Here is a 13,951-nt window from a genome sequence, read left to right on the forward strand (position 1 = left end):
TTCCCACATCAAATAGTATTGGTATTTTTTTTGGAGATGAGCAAGAAAAAGAAACACCTAATACACAGATATGCTTCATGTGTGGAAATTAATCTTGTATAATGTAGCTTGGTATATAAATGGTAACACTCACAAATTAGCTTATAAAAAAAATACAAACTTAGTAACTATTCTTATTACTATTGACTGAACATATGTGCTTTGAAATAATTGATAAAAAGCTTTTCTTATGCTAATTCTGATCTATTATACTGCAAAAGGTAAATATGAGAAATCATACAAATCATACAAAAGGGGAGGTGGTTTTTTTCATTTTGTTTTGTTTTGTTTTTTCTCTAGTGGCTATAATAAGTCTTTTTTTAAATAAAAAGATGGAAAAAGCAGATACTTGATACTGATAGAAAGTATGTCCATGCCTAACAAAACCAGTTCGTCTTAGTGAAAATAGTACACCTGTAACACTGGCAAGGTCAGCATCAGCTTGGGTTATTTGCTGCCTAAGTCCCTGTTGTGCACATTAGAAAACGTTTTAAGATGTTTTGTTCATAAAGCAGCACAGTTCCTTTGTTGTGCTGGATCACTCCTTTTTCTCCAAGATGCAACTCTCCTTTCTCCCTATCTTTAGGCTTCTTGGGATGCAGAAGGAAGGAAGAAAGGAATGTTTTTCAAGATGAAACTGTGAATTCGCATGAAGTACTAGGACTAAATCCTAGATAAAATGTCTTTGCAAACAGTTCTCAGGCAGAAAAGAAAAAAAAAAAAAAAAAAGGATGTCTCCCCTTCTTACTGAAGCCAGCCACTTCACAGTTATATACAATATCTTTATCTTACTTTCTTTCACTGAAGATGAAGACATGGGTTCAAACTGTTCTTTTGTGAAGACAAGAGGAGAAAATGTAAGAATGTGGCATAAAAATTAAAAGAAGGTCTAAGGAGAAGTCCTGGTGCAGCAACCTATACAAAAAGAAAGCAGTAAAATTCGGGTTCCAAGAGCTCTTTAGTGCATGATTTAATAAAACAGTCTGAAAAATGAAAGGCATTACCAAAAGTTTCTTGAGATATAAAGTGTGTTCCCCAAGCCAGCTAACACAGTGTTCTCTCTACTTTCCATCTCAGTATTTGACAGCTTGGTATAAGAATTTATTTTGTAATAGTGTTCCCCTCAGAAAATCTTGTTTACTTTCTTCAGTTCAATGTAATGAAATAAAAAAGGATGTTTTTTAAAAGGTTCACTATATAAGGAAAAAATGCCAGCAGAGAAACAAAGAATACACAAAGCCAAACTAAGCAAAAGGTCAATTTCTCTCTTTCTTTTCTAGTTCTCTTCATTTTTTTTAGGGTAAGACTGAATCAAACAAATTTAATAGCATTTTCTGCAAAATTGCACCTACAGATTTAGGAAACCACAGGCTATGGTCAGCTTAACCTTTGTCCCCAGGAACACCTTGTAGCAAATCTTCATGGAGGTCATATTCAAACACACAAAGGACATGGATAACTGGGAAAAGCCAACAATTTAATGGACAAACTGTGCCTGATTGCAGTCTGTGATGAAATGACTGGCTCAGTAGCCAAAGGGCACACCTTGGTTTTAGCAAGGTTTTCAACATGGTTTCTCATAGTATCCTTGCCATCAGGCTGGAGAAATAGATGCTTTATAGGTGGACTGTAAATGCAAGTAAAAAAAGCAGGCTGAACAGCAAGACTCAAAGGCCTGTGACAAGTAGCACAAAGTCCAAAGGGCAGCATTTCTGAGAGAGTGGCCCTGGGACCAGTTCTTATTAACAGCTTTATTTGTTAAAATGGAAGCCTGGAGAATGTGAATGTACTCTCAAAAGAGTTTGCATGTGACAAAAAAATGAGGGTTACAGTTGACATAATACAAATAAGAGGAATCCTGACAGGCTGGAGAAATGGCTAGTAGGAATCATGGAATTCAACATCACTAATAGTTTCACTGGGTTAATCTGAGTTTGTAGGTTCGATATAGGTTGGAAAAACATTTTTAGAAGTCACAAAATCAGCCCATTTACTCCAAAGCAGAATTTTACCTATGTCATTCCTGGGAGATGCTCATCTAACTATTCTTTAAAATCTCCCATAACAGAGCTTTGTTTGTTTGTTTATTTGTTTTTTTGTTTTTCTCACAACAATCTACTTCTTTACTCCACTAGCCCAAGTCTTTTAGAAAAAAAATGTTTTGAGAAAACAAAACTCTCTTGCTATATTTTAAGTGCCTTATGAGTACGTTGCTCCTTTACTCACAGTAGACAGGGAGAAAAGTTCATTCTCTTAACTACATATTTTTATAACCTTTAAGACCACTATTATACCTCCTTTTAGTCTTTATTTTTCTGAACCTTAATTTATTTAGCCTTTCCTCTTATATTGTTCTTAGACATCAAATCATGTTCATTTTCTTGGTCTTCAGTCATAATGTGTTCCATAAGCTGCTTTTGAGATGCTGGAAAAGGCCTGCTTATTTAGCTCCATATGCTAATGAAAATATCTAGGTCTTCCAATAACTATGAAGTGTTTGCTCTAGATTATATGGAGTGGAATTCATTTTGCACTACTGGAAAGAGTTCACTGATGAAGAGCTACGAGGAGAGCAAACACTGAATGACCACAGCCATTCTCAACACTTTTGCTCAGATCAAATGTAAATGATGCTTGTGCAATGTTCCATGACAATGAGTATTAAGAAGCGCTGTTTCCGGAGACATTCTCCACTCTGAGGAATGTGTGTGTATCTGACTCAGAAACTGGCAGTAAAAACTCAAGCACAGATGTATTTTAAAAAAATACATTTTTAAGGCAACTTCAAGACACTAAAAATGTCATTGTAAAAGGCTCTGCTTGCAATGCGGAATATATGAACATCTTACCTCATACAGTTATTTCCTAATCATTACAGAGCTGAATTTGCATCACATAGAGGTTGGCAAAGAATTCATATAGCAGGCAAGACACTCTTCTTGTTTTTAAATATAGTATCCTAGTTCAGAAAACTTGGATTCAAAGCAAGGCCCAACACAAAGGTTCTTCAGAGTGGAATGCATTTTGATTAATATTATGTGATTAGCTTCCTTTTTGTTGAAGAGGAATAATGTTAAGAGGAATAATGTTAAAATAATGCTAGTTGATTCAACGTTTTTTAAAAAGCACCATGAATCTTTCACCCACCAAGAAAAAAAAAAAAAAAAAAGTATTATTTTATCACTAAATAAATGATGCACATAGATGTACAATTATAAATCCTGAAATCAAGCTGATTATATTTCAAGCAATGCATGAAGTACGCTTGGAGGATTTTATTTGTGCCACTTCTTAGAAAGAATATGCAATATTATTTACAAAACCCACTACAATGCTACAGAATTGTCAATTTATATTTGAAATGTAGCCTGATTTTGAGAGGTCAGGATGAACATAGCCTTCCACACATCCATCTTTCTACTCTGTGATTTCCGTAGACAGCATCATCCACAGCTTGTAGCTGCACATCACAGCTTAAATACAAACTTGGTTGTTCAGTTATTGATTGCTACTGAGCAGAAGTTACATGTGATTTTTGAGCCAAATCAGAGTCCAACTGGGAGGATACTGTATTCCCTCTTTCATCAAATTATACAGGTGCACATGGGGATATGATGAGTATTTAGTGGACAGTATCATAAGCAAAGAGATATGGGCACAAGTACTGGCATATTTCTCACTAATAATTTCCAGTTGTTCACAGGCTTCGGCCTGAAACCAAAGGATCTCATTTAACTTCCCATATTCTCTTGTCCTGTCTTGTCCATTTCCTGTGGATGACACTAAGCCCTACTTACGTGATCTTAAACTGCATTCCTCTACTGAAATTCCTAAGCTTTTCCTTCGGAGGGAAATTTAAACACTCACAAGGCTGAAACCAAGTACAGTTTGTAAATCCTCCTTGTTCCAAAAGGAACAAACAGAACTAATAGGCTTTTTAAAAGGAAATAATTCCAAAATACAGAAGGTACTTCTTTAATTGCAACTGATTCGCTCTTTAGAGAGTGATGAGACCTCACAGACAAACCACAGATGCATTGAGTTTGTCTTCAAGGATTCCAACTACTTCTGTAGCATGGATTTCAAGGAGCTTTCTCAGTCATGTGTCCAACTGTTAGCAATTTCCATCCTTTCTAACTAAAACATGCCCTATTTTATCAGCTCTGCCACAGACTTTATCCCTTGCAAAAGTTCAATCAGAGGAAACATTCAAGAAGAACTAATGCAAGCCATGATTGTACTTTAGACAACTAAGTTGTAGTCCTGAAATTCCTAATTCAGATGTTCTTTGAACCCAGAATACCTGAGATACATTTGCAACATTAAGGTGAGTTGCTTTTTGGGCACAGAAGTCCCATGGCTTTGAAACAGCTAAGTAGTCTGTCATCTACTTGCTCAATAAATTCTGGAAACTAAATATTCTTCTGTTTAATCTGTACTCAGGAGCTCAATCTAGTATACTTGCTAAAAAAAAAAAAAATACTTTTTTTTTTTTTGACAGGAATATCTACAAATTTTGAAAAAACAGTGGCACTGTTTCTGTAAGAATGCAAAGTATATGCCAATGTATTCAATAGGGTGCACACGTGCTTTCTCAAGGAGTCACATTTTCAAAGAAAAATGCAATCCCCCTGCTTTCCATTAAACAAAAAGGTGAAGCTGCATACTCTCTAGGAGGTATTTATGTGTTACAAAACCTGAACAAGAAGGTAGTGCCTCAAATTAGAACCAACGATTCTAAGTAGGACTCATTTACACAGGTCATCTTTCATACACTGTTTTTTTTGTTTGTTTGTTTGTTTTTTATTTGATCCATTCATGCACCTCAAGTCCTGACCCTCAACCAAAGAGCAAAAGGGAATTGAGAGGAAGAACTCTTATCATAAATATACCTGTTGGCTAGTTGCTGATACTCACACAGAAACATACATACTTCAGCAGTTCAAGCATACCGCTTTCCATAGATTGTATTTGACAATCTCAATGGATCTTACTGTGAGCCTTGGTACACCTCCACTTGAAAGCTGATGAAGACCCTAACTTTCCTGCACAGAAAAGTATCCTACAACTCATCCAGTTAGCAAAGAAAGCTAGGTTAACAAAACACCACACATTACCTTCATCCTCAGGTTTTTCTGGACCTATACTTTAGACTCAGTCATTAAAGGAGTAATACAAGTGTAATTTGAATTTAAACACTAATCAATCTACTTTTTACAGTTCATTCAGATGCCTTTCTACACCATGTATAAAATATACAGTGCTTCCCTTTCCCAGAGAGACAAACAGAACAATGCTCCTGCAGCATTTACAAAGTTGCATCATACCAGCTGTGCTGCTAAAGCAAAGGTGTTTTGAAAGTGTAATCCTTTCACTTTAGCCAGCTTCTAAACGAGAGTGAAGTCAGGTTTCCTTTTTTTGTGTTATTATATTGAATTTAAAATAAAGGTTCAGATTTCAGAATTGGTAGAATTCTTCAGATAAAGCATGCATGTTAGCCATGTTGCTTCCAGTAAATATACACTGGAGAAAAAAAAAAAAAAAAAAAAAAAAAAAAAAAGCATCTACAATTTCCTCTTTCACAAAGAGAAATAATGTATGTTAATACAGAGATATGACATTCTCACAGACACAAACAATGTATTTTTTTCTCCAATTTTGTCCTACTTTTAATTGTCTTATACATGATCTGGCAGACAAAAAATGCAAGACATTGTATTAATCCCTGATGATTAGATAACTTTGGCTAAAAGGAAAGCAGGCCCCATGTTTAGGGCACAAACTAAAGCTTTTGGAAACCTTGATTTAAATCTCTTTTCCACTATGGACTTCCTGCAGGCCCTGAGTGGTCCACTTGTGCCCATATTCAGAGAGGCAATTAAGCATCAAGCTTCAATTAAAAGCAATGGATTGTAGTTCCCAACTATGCACTGGGATCTGGGCCTTGCTCTGCACACTTCAGGTCCTCATCTATAAAATCAGAATGATAGCACTTTGCTGTCTCATGGGGAAGATACAAAGATAACACCTGAATACCCCAGTCTTCAGAGTGATGAGCTCCTCAGCGAAAATGAGAAGGATAACAGTTCCTGTATCTGGTGGCATTTTGCTAGATCAATGAGTGCTGCTGTCTCTTAAGAACTTCAGGTGATACAAGTAAGTATTAAAGTCTGTATCTTCAGTGAAATGACATTACAGATACCTAAAATTTCTGAATTTTGAAGAACAGTTTGAAGAACAAAGAAGTTGCATTTGGATGGTCCCTGGCAAAAGCAAACCTTTTATTTACCTGACTTCCTCTCATGTAATGTATACTCACAGCACATCTTCCTGTGCAGCTGGAGGCTTTGTTACAGACAGATAGATGCTGCTTAGCATAGCCAGTGTTTACTGCCTAACTTTTTTTTTTTTTTTTAAATATGAATTTGGAGTAATTCCCAGATAATACATCTGCACCTATTACTTGTACCTTGGAGTGTAAGACCAGCTGGGAAGGTACTGAGGACAACCGCATTTATCAGCAATGAATAAACTGATCTATCTTTTTCTGGATTAGCAGTGGGTGATCACACATGGACCAAGAAGTATCTATCTGCTGACTGACATATACAAGCTGGCACACTTTTGTGTCAAAAATGTACACAGCTGCATGCACAGTAAAGCCATTCTATCTATAAAGTACAATTGCCAACTGCCTGTCCTCAGAGATGGGTAAAGAGAGAGGGCCTCAAAAACTAAACGAGTGCAAAGAACATTTTTTCATTCCTGTGAGCACCTTTTATTCCAAACTCTTCTGTTGTTTTATGTTTATTTGGTTTCTATGGCTGTTTTTTACAGTTTTCCCTCCCTGTTTTAGAAGGACTAGTAACTACTTATAAAAAAAAGAGATTTTAATTTCTCATAAACTTTGAGTTGTCAAGCATATAAATTACACATTTCTAGGTACCAAACACACTGATTTAACTTGATTGTCAGTCATTACCAGCAGATGTCTGGACAAATTTCCTAGCTTGTTTTGGGTCTAGCTCATCTCCAGATACTCTGTCTAATAGCTGATCTAATAGAAAGATCACAATCCAAAGAGATAATAAATTGCATTTATTCATGCAGTATTACCAGCCATCACGCACCAATACGAACGGAGCTTTATTCTAACACCTTCTTTGATCCCATCTGTCCAAACTGTCTCAAATCACCATCTCAAGAAACCTTGTTTGCAGTCTGTTTGTACAATATAACAGAACACCAGACCGAATCATGCTCAAGTAATAGACAGGTATGTTAACAATCCAAAGAGTGCATCACCCTCTTCCCCAGCACTCCCACACTTCTGATGAGAAGCAGGGAATTTTGTGATACCCATATTGCAGTGACGGGACAGACTGGAGATCCACTGAGAAAAATCGCAGCTTAGTTGATGCTTAGATCACCACAAATGATAACAGAGAAAAAAAAAAAAAAAAAAAAAAAAAAAAACAGGTAAAGATTGCAAACTTTGATATCAGGAAAGCTATTGAGTGATTTCATTGAGGAAGGAAGCCCATCAGTTGTTTCTACAGATTCCTGCACAGACACAGGTTTTGCAAGTCAACTAACACATCATCTATCACTTGTTATTATTGCTTCTCTACGAATCAAGTAAGCACCTAACAAGAAAAAAAAAAAAAAAAGTAAACAACTTTTTTTTTTAACATCAGATTCAATGGGTGATCATAGAGACATGCAGAAGGTGATTTGTGTTTTATATAAAAACTGAATTTTCACACAAAAACACACATGCAAGCAGCAAGATGTGTGCTCAAATATTCTTGCTGTGGTGCCCCAGAAGACAAAGACACTGAGTCCTCTTCAAACCTCTGGGCTTCTTTCAGGTGTCAACAACTCTGTGTGTTTTTTGCAGCCTTAACTCTTAACAAAAAAGGCTCTCAGTACAAGGTTAAGTTGCGTCATAGTGTAGTGTGTCCTTTGCACCATCAGCATGCCATCTAACACTTGCTGTCACTCATACCTAGATTCCTTTTGGATTTTCCATTGCTGCTGTAAGTCTCATGAGTTGATATATATATAGCTTCTACACACCTTTTTTTTTTTTTTTTTTTTTTTTATCTTCAGCTGATTTCTTCTTGTACTTTTAAAAGCTCATGTTCTATTCACACCGATGTAATATTTCACCGACAGACTTCTGTAACATCTCAAACATGCAACTAGGTTCACCTAGATATTTTCCCCAAACCTATATTATCTATATCTTTGCTTTATCCTCAACATTAAGACATCAGCAAAATCTGAGAATCACAGAATATAGGTGTGCTTAGATCTGAAAAACTCCCAGCTCCAAACTAAATACATAATCAAAAAGAGATGTGATAATACCCAGCATATTTCTGTCAGATTGGCAGCCTTTTTTTTCTCTTTGACAAAGCTATTAGAACAATACAAATGCTCTGAACATGGAAAAGAGCACTTCCTGAATACTCACGCAATCTCAAGAATTCTTAAAAAGACATTGAAGAAAACATGCCATAGTACTCACAGCAAATTCATTGAAAAGTTTATATCCCGGAGGAATAAATAAAATCCATTTTATATTTACCACTAGGAGACGAGTCAAATATGCAGCAACATTCACCTTGTGTACATCTGTATGCCCAAAGCCAAGGGAAAAGAAATTCCACATGTCCAATACCATTTTCCATAGGCTTTTTATGTGAGAATCAAAATAGGCCATAGATGTATGTCAGTAACAATCACATTATGCTCACAAATTAAAATCCACAGATATTACCATGAAAATAATGTGGAATATGATATTAAATGGTTAAACTGGTAGAGTGTAACTGGTATATTTTGCAAGTCATTTAAATTCATTTACCTGTAAAGTAAGTATTGGCAGGAAGAGTGGAACTAGCAAATCTGTAATATCCATTTCCTGGGAAACGGATTCCTTTTGTTACTTCTGCACTCATTGTAGCTAAAGATGAATCCATCCTTTCCACCTGGTAGATGGGAGAAGGCCCATTAAGTTCTTCGGGTTCACTCCAGGTTATCTTTACCATTGTGCTGTTTATTCCTTCAACATGAGGGGCAGCAAGTTTTCTTGGAGCTGTACATTAAAAAAAAAAATTAGGAATTACAGCGCATACTTGAGGAATTATTTATTATGCATAACAATTATTGCAGAACATCCCACTTCAGTTCCTGGCCCTTTTAAGAATAAACAGATATCCACAGAAGCCTTAGGAAAAAAAGAGAAAAAAGGAAAGAAAGAAAAAGAAAAAGACTAAACTTTATAGGAACTTACTCTCCACTTCACAAGAAATACTTTGTATATTTATTCAAGCTTTGGATAAATGTCTCTGGCATTTCATCCAAATTAAAAAAAAAATAATAAAAAAAATCCCATTCCCTTTTAGAATCTGAAAAAGCACTTTTGTATTCCTTCCTTGATAAGTCTCTCATGCCATACTCAATTGTAACTTGTATGACTTTCAGTATTGGATTTGAATAAAAAAAAAAAAAATGGAGAATCTGAATGGTTGATTAACTCTTACTACAACTCAGCAGTACAGTACATGACAACACAAGTCTTTTATCAGCAGATAAATTTATCCTAGTCAACAAAAGCAGAACAGCTATCCATCCACAATACTGAAGGCCCACCAGGATGTTCCCTCATGGAACATGCACAACCTAATAAGATATCATACATTCAGAAAATTATTCAGTTCAAGAAAGTGCAAGTGCTCCCCTCTAACTTTCCTCCACCATCATTGGTACACAGTAAGACTCTAAACAAGATTGTTTCTGTGAATGTATCAACAAAAGATAGCTTTATCTTATTACAACAATCCTCCTACTGATAAGACCAATATGCTGATATTCCGTTAAACATTCTGATAAGAGCTGGTCACTCTATAGATGTTTTATGAACAGATTTTATTTTTTATGTTTTTTGTTTTTTGTTTTTTTTTTAATGCTGTACAGTAAGCCACTGGAGGGCAGCAAGACCTGTTTGGTTAATGGCACAATGGCCATACCGGTGGAAAAGGAATGGACAACCACTGAAACAGTAAAAGGCATCATCTGAAGAAGGAGTACAAGAGCACTTTACTGTTTATAGAACCTATACCATCTTATCTTGCCTTTTTCCTTCCCCTTCTCTCTGTGATAAAGAAAAGGATGCAACAACAGAAACTTCATTTGTACCCAGGAAGTGAAATACAATGACAACTTGTAAAAATTACTTGTTCCCATAATGACATAGTAACGAGCAATAAACACCTCTCAAGAACAATAAAACCTGAATTAAAATATGGGTCTTTGAAACCTGACATTACTTCACAGCACAGCATTGTATATAGGATGAGTTCTTTAGAGAAAAAGAGATTGCTTCATTTACAATGAATTAATAACATCCTTTTAAACATTAGCACATTTTCAAGATCATTAACATATTTTTCATTTTTCCTATTTGCCTGTAGCATGTTGCTACCTTTTTTCTTTCTTTTCCCTCCCTTCCCCCCCAACTTGATAAATATTCTTCTTGGAGAAAGCAGGGAGTGGAGGAACTGGGAAGCTGCCAATGACACTATGTGCTGTAAATTCCTGCTTAGGCATCATTTATGACTTCACAATCTAATTAGTATCTCACGCTATGTAGAAATTTACAATGTCAAAATTGAAGTAATGCAGCGTGAGGTCATAAGCTTTCCTGCATAAGTAGGGCACAGCACTAATGAATTGTGGTATTAATGCACAAGTTTAAATAGAAAACATGGCTTAACAATCAAAACTTCACCTTTGGAGGGAACTGGCATACGTCAGCATTTTAAATGTGAACATAAGAGGTTGAGCCCTCCAGTTCAGCTTACTGATGGTAAAACGGAAATGATAAAATTCATTATTTCTAAAATGCATACAGCTAACACTCATGACAATAACTATATCTTCCTTTAAAGTCTAGCATTAATAAACGGCAGTTACTTGGACCATAATTATGGCATCTCTGGTACCCAAACCTGAAGCTTTTATAGGGCTTATGCAATTAACTACTTAAATGCATCGTAACACTTGCTTCTCTGACAGGGAAGTATTGATTATTTAATCATTTTCAAGTCTCCTCTAGCACAAATAAATGTACTACAGTTACAGTTAATGCACTGTGTACACGCATTAAACACTGGCATGACACAATTTATTATTTTGTGATATATGGAACAGAAACCTATGCTTTTACAAAGTAACATCCCTGCTATAACATCAGTATTTAAACTACAGCCTCATTAAAGTTTGAGAATTCTTGTGCATCAAGACAATGGAATACTACACATAATACGTTACATAAGTTCAAAAAGAAAAACACACAAAAAAAAAAAAAAAACAAACTCTTCACAGGAATAGACAGCGCTGAAAATAAATCCTAGCACTAGCCCAGCATAGTACTAAATGCTGAAATTAAAAATACTCAAGACTAAAAGATACACTATATATTTTCCTAAAGGTGTCACTGTGGTACCTGTAGCTACTTTCTGAAAGATGAATCGACTATAATTTTACCTATTCAATTTTTTTTTAGTCACGTTCTGTTAAGACACATCTGTCAAAATAATGAGCGCAATACATTTTGGTGGATTCAAAGTCACATTTTGTATATTTTAATTATGTAGTTTTAATGTCTTGCTATATAATACATATTTAATATATTATAAAGCTAAAACAGTATTTAAAAGCCTATGATTGCTGCATGCCATTGTGTAGCAGAGGGCACAAAAAGACCAATAAAGACAGATGGTCTATACAGCTCACGTTGAAGTCATATATCTAAATATAGATGTTGCTACACAGGTCATTACAAATAAGCCTTTCCCATGTGTGCATGCACACACATGTACACAAAAACGAAGTTGGTAAGTAAAGAGCAGTTAATTCTGTTTTGTTTGAAATAATATCATTTTAGTTTTAGACTCCAAGACAGATGCCAGCATTTCTCTCTGAACAGATGGTAATTCCATCTAATAGTGCATCTCTGTATTAGTAAGGTCTGTTGTGTATACAAACAGTAATAAACACTAGGTAAGGATCAAAATAAATTTTAATTGTTGACATTAAATTCTGGCAGCTGCGGTTCTAAGGATACAATACTCCTTTCTCAAGTCTGTCAGGTTTACTAATACAACTGCTAAAGCTTTTCCATACTCTGCCAGATTCTCGTCCCAGAAATAATGTATTTACCATGTGGATAAATTTAACAGGCTTACATGTGTTTGAATAAGTACTACTCAGAATACTGTAGGTAGATATTTGTGTACCTTTCTACAGAAGTCTTCAATCATCTATTCTGAACAGCTCAGAAAGGTAATGGCAACAAAAAGTATGCAATTTTTAATTATTGTTCATTTGAATTCAAAATGCATACATACAAATTAAAACAGTAAGCAAATTTGAGGGCAAAACCAAAGAAAGTCTGTTTTTTTCATCTTGGAGATTTCTTTGTAAATAAAATTAAATACCTAGCTAGTGGTCATCCATTTTATTTTTTCTACAAGTTCAGAGGACCCTGAGATTGCCGTAGCATTTCTGGAATGACTTTTTTTCCCCCACACACACTTCAGAATGGCACCGGTCATTTCAATAGTAAAGGAGTTAAGAAATAATCCATATGTATCCTGACAATATTTTATTTTATTAGAAAAGTAATTAGAGTCTTTGAGTCTATCTTGGAACTCTTCACACATGAAAGAAATAAGAAAGAAAGAAAGAAAGAAAGAAAGAAAGAAAGAAAGAAAGAAAGAAAGAAAGAAAGAAAGAAAGAAAGAAAGAAAGAAAGAAAGAAAGAAAGAAAGAAAGAAAGAAAGAAGTGAAAAAAACCCACCCCTAATGGGATTCAGAAGAAAGTTTAATAACACAAATATGCTACACTCATATTTCTTTAAAAATAGATGTAATACACAATATTTTTTAAAAATCATGAAAAATATATTGCTTCCACCATATGGGACAACCAACGACTCACCAACCGATTTAAGATGCAGCATATTGAGCTGACCATATGTTACAGTGCTGTTGAATGGCTGAGTGATTCATGCCCGTCACATTCTAGTATATCAATTAAAGCTCCTTGAAGTCTGCATGATTTGTGTCTCTGTTATTAAACCCTGCTAATTCATCCCACTTACACATCTGTTATAAATCTCTAGGAGTGCTGCATGATTCATGGCAATCTGTGAGCATGGTACAGCAAATTCTTCTCCTTGTAATTAACAGTAAATTGTTTTACTGCCATGCAATGAATTTTTCAGTTATATTGCAAATGAACTCCTAAATGCACGGTTCTTTCCTAAGAACTGACTTATATCATTAGGCAATTAAAAAGTATTGCTTTGAACCAAAAGCTTTTAATCAAGAGAAGTACAACTTAAACATAGCTTAAAAACCTCGCAAATTCAACACAGAGGGAAAAGAACAAACTAAGCTATTTATGAAGCATAATGTGTGTTTAGTAGGAGAGAAGAAACAAATAACTTTCCAGTCCCTGCTATTTTCCTGAAACTTGAAGAACAATTTAACTGCAGCTTGAACACTTGGCAAGACAATTTTGAGCATATACTGTTTATCTCAGAAGTTACCTAAGTCATCTGTTATTACCAAATTTCTCAGATTACTTTACACTTTTCTAATTGTAAAACAGTGCCTTTATTCTTGAAATAAATAATTGGATAATTAGCCAAGTTGAATCATCAGAAGATTCCAATGCTGTTCAAGTGTTCTTGTCAAAGGTGAAGCAAATTCATTTCAGCTTTCCCTCTGCAGCTTTCTGAAGAGGCTTTGATTTTTTTCTTTCCTGCTACATTCTTGGCAGCAGCTTCAAATTCATGAGTCCATACATCAAGTCAGTAGTTTAACAACAAATGAA

The 13,951-nt window shown here is 35.1% G+C and overlaps 1 protein-coding gene across 1 annotated transcript in view; it reads right to left on the reverse strand.

Moving 5' to 3' along the window:
• Positions 1 to 13,951, reverse strand: part of USH2A (usherin) — a gene marked incomplete at its 3' end in the record, with an annotated part of 395,140 nt that overhangs the window by 278,508 nt on the left and 102,681 nt on the right. Inside the window, exon 20 of the mRNA XM_082757605.1 lies at positions 8,912 to 9,142. Coding sequence (XP_082613731.1) covers positions 8,912 to 9,142 — 231 coding nt within the window. The remainder of the gene's footprint in view (positions 1 to 8,911; positions 9,143 to 13,951) is intronic.

Source organism: Aythya marila (genome assembly GCF_965140915.1).
Source record: "Aythya marila genome assembly, chromosome: 3".
In the NCBI taxonomy this organism is placed as follows: domain Eukaryota; kingdom Metazoa; phylum Chordata; class Aves; order Anseriformes; family Anatidae; genus Aythya; species Aythya marila.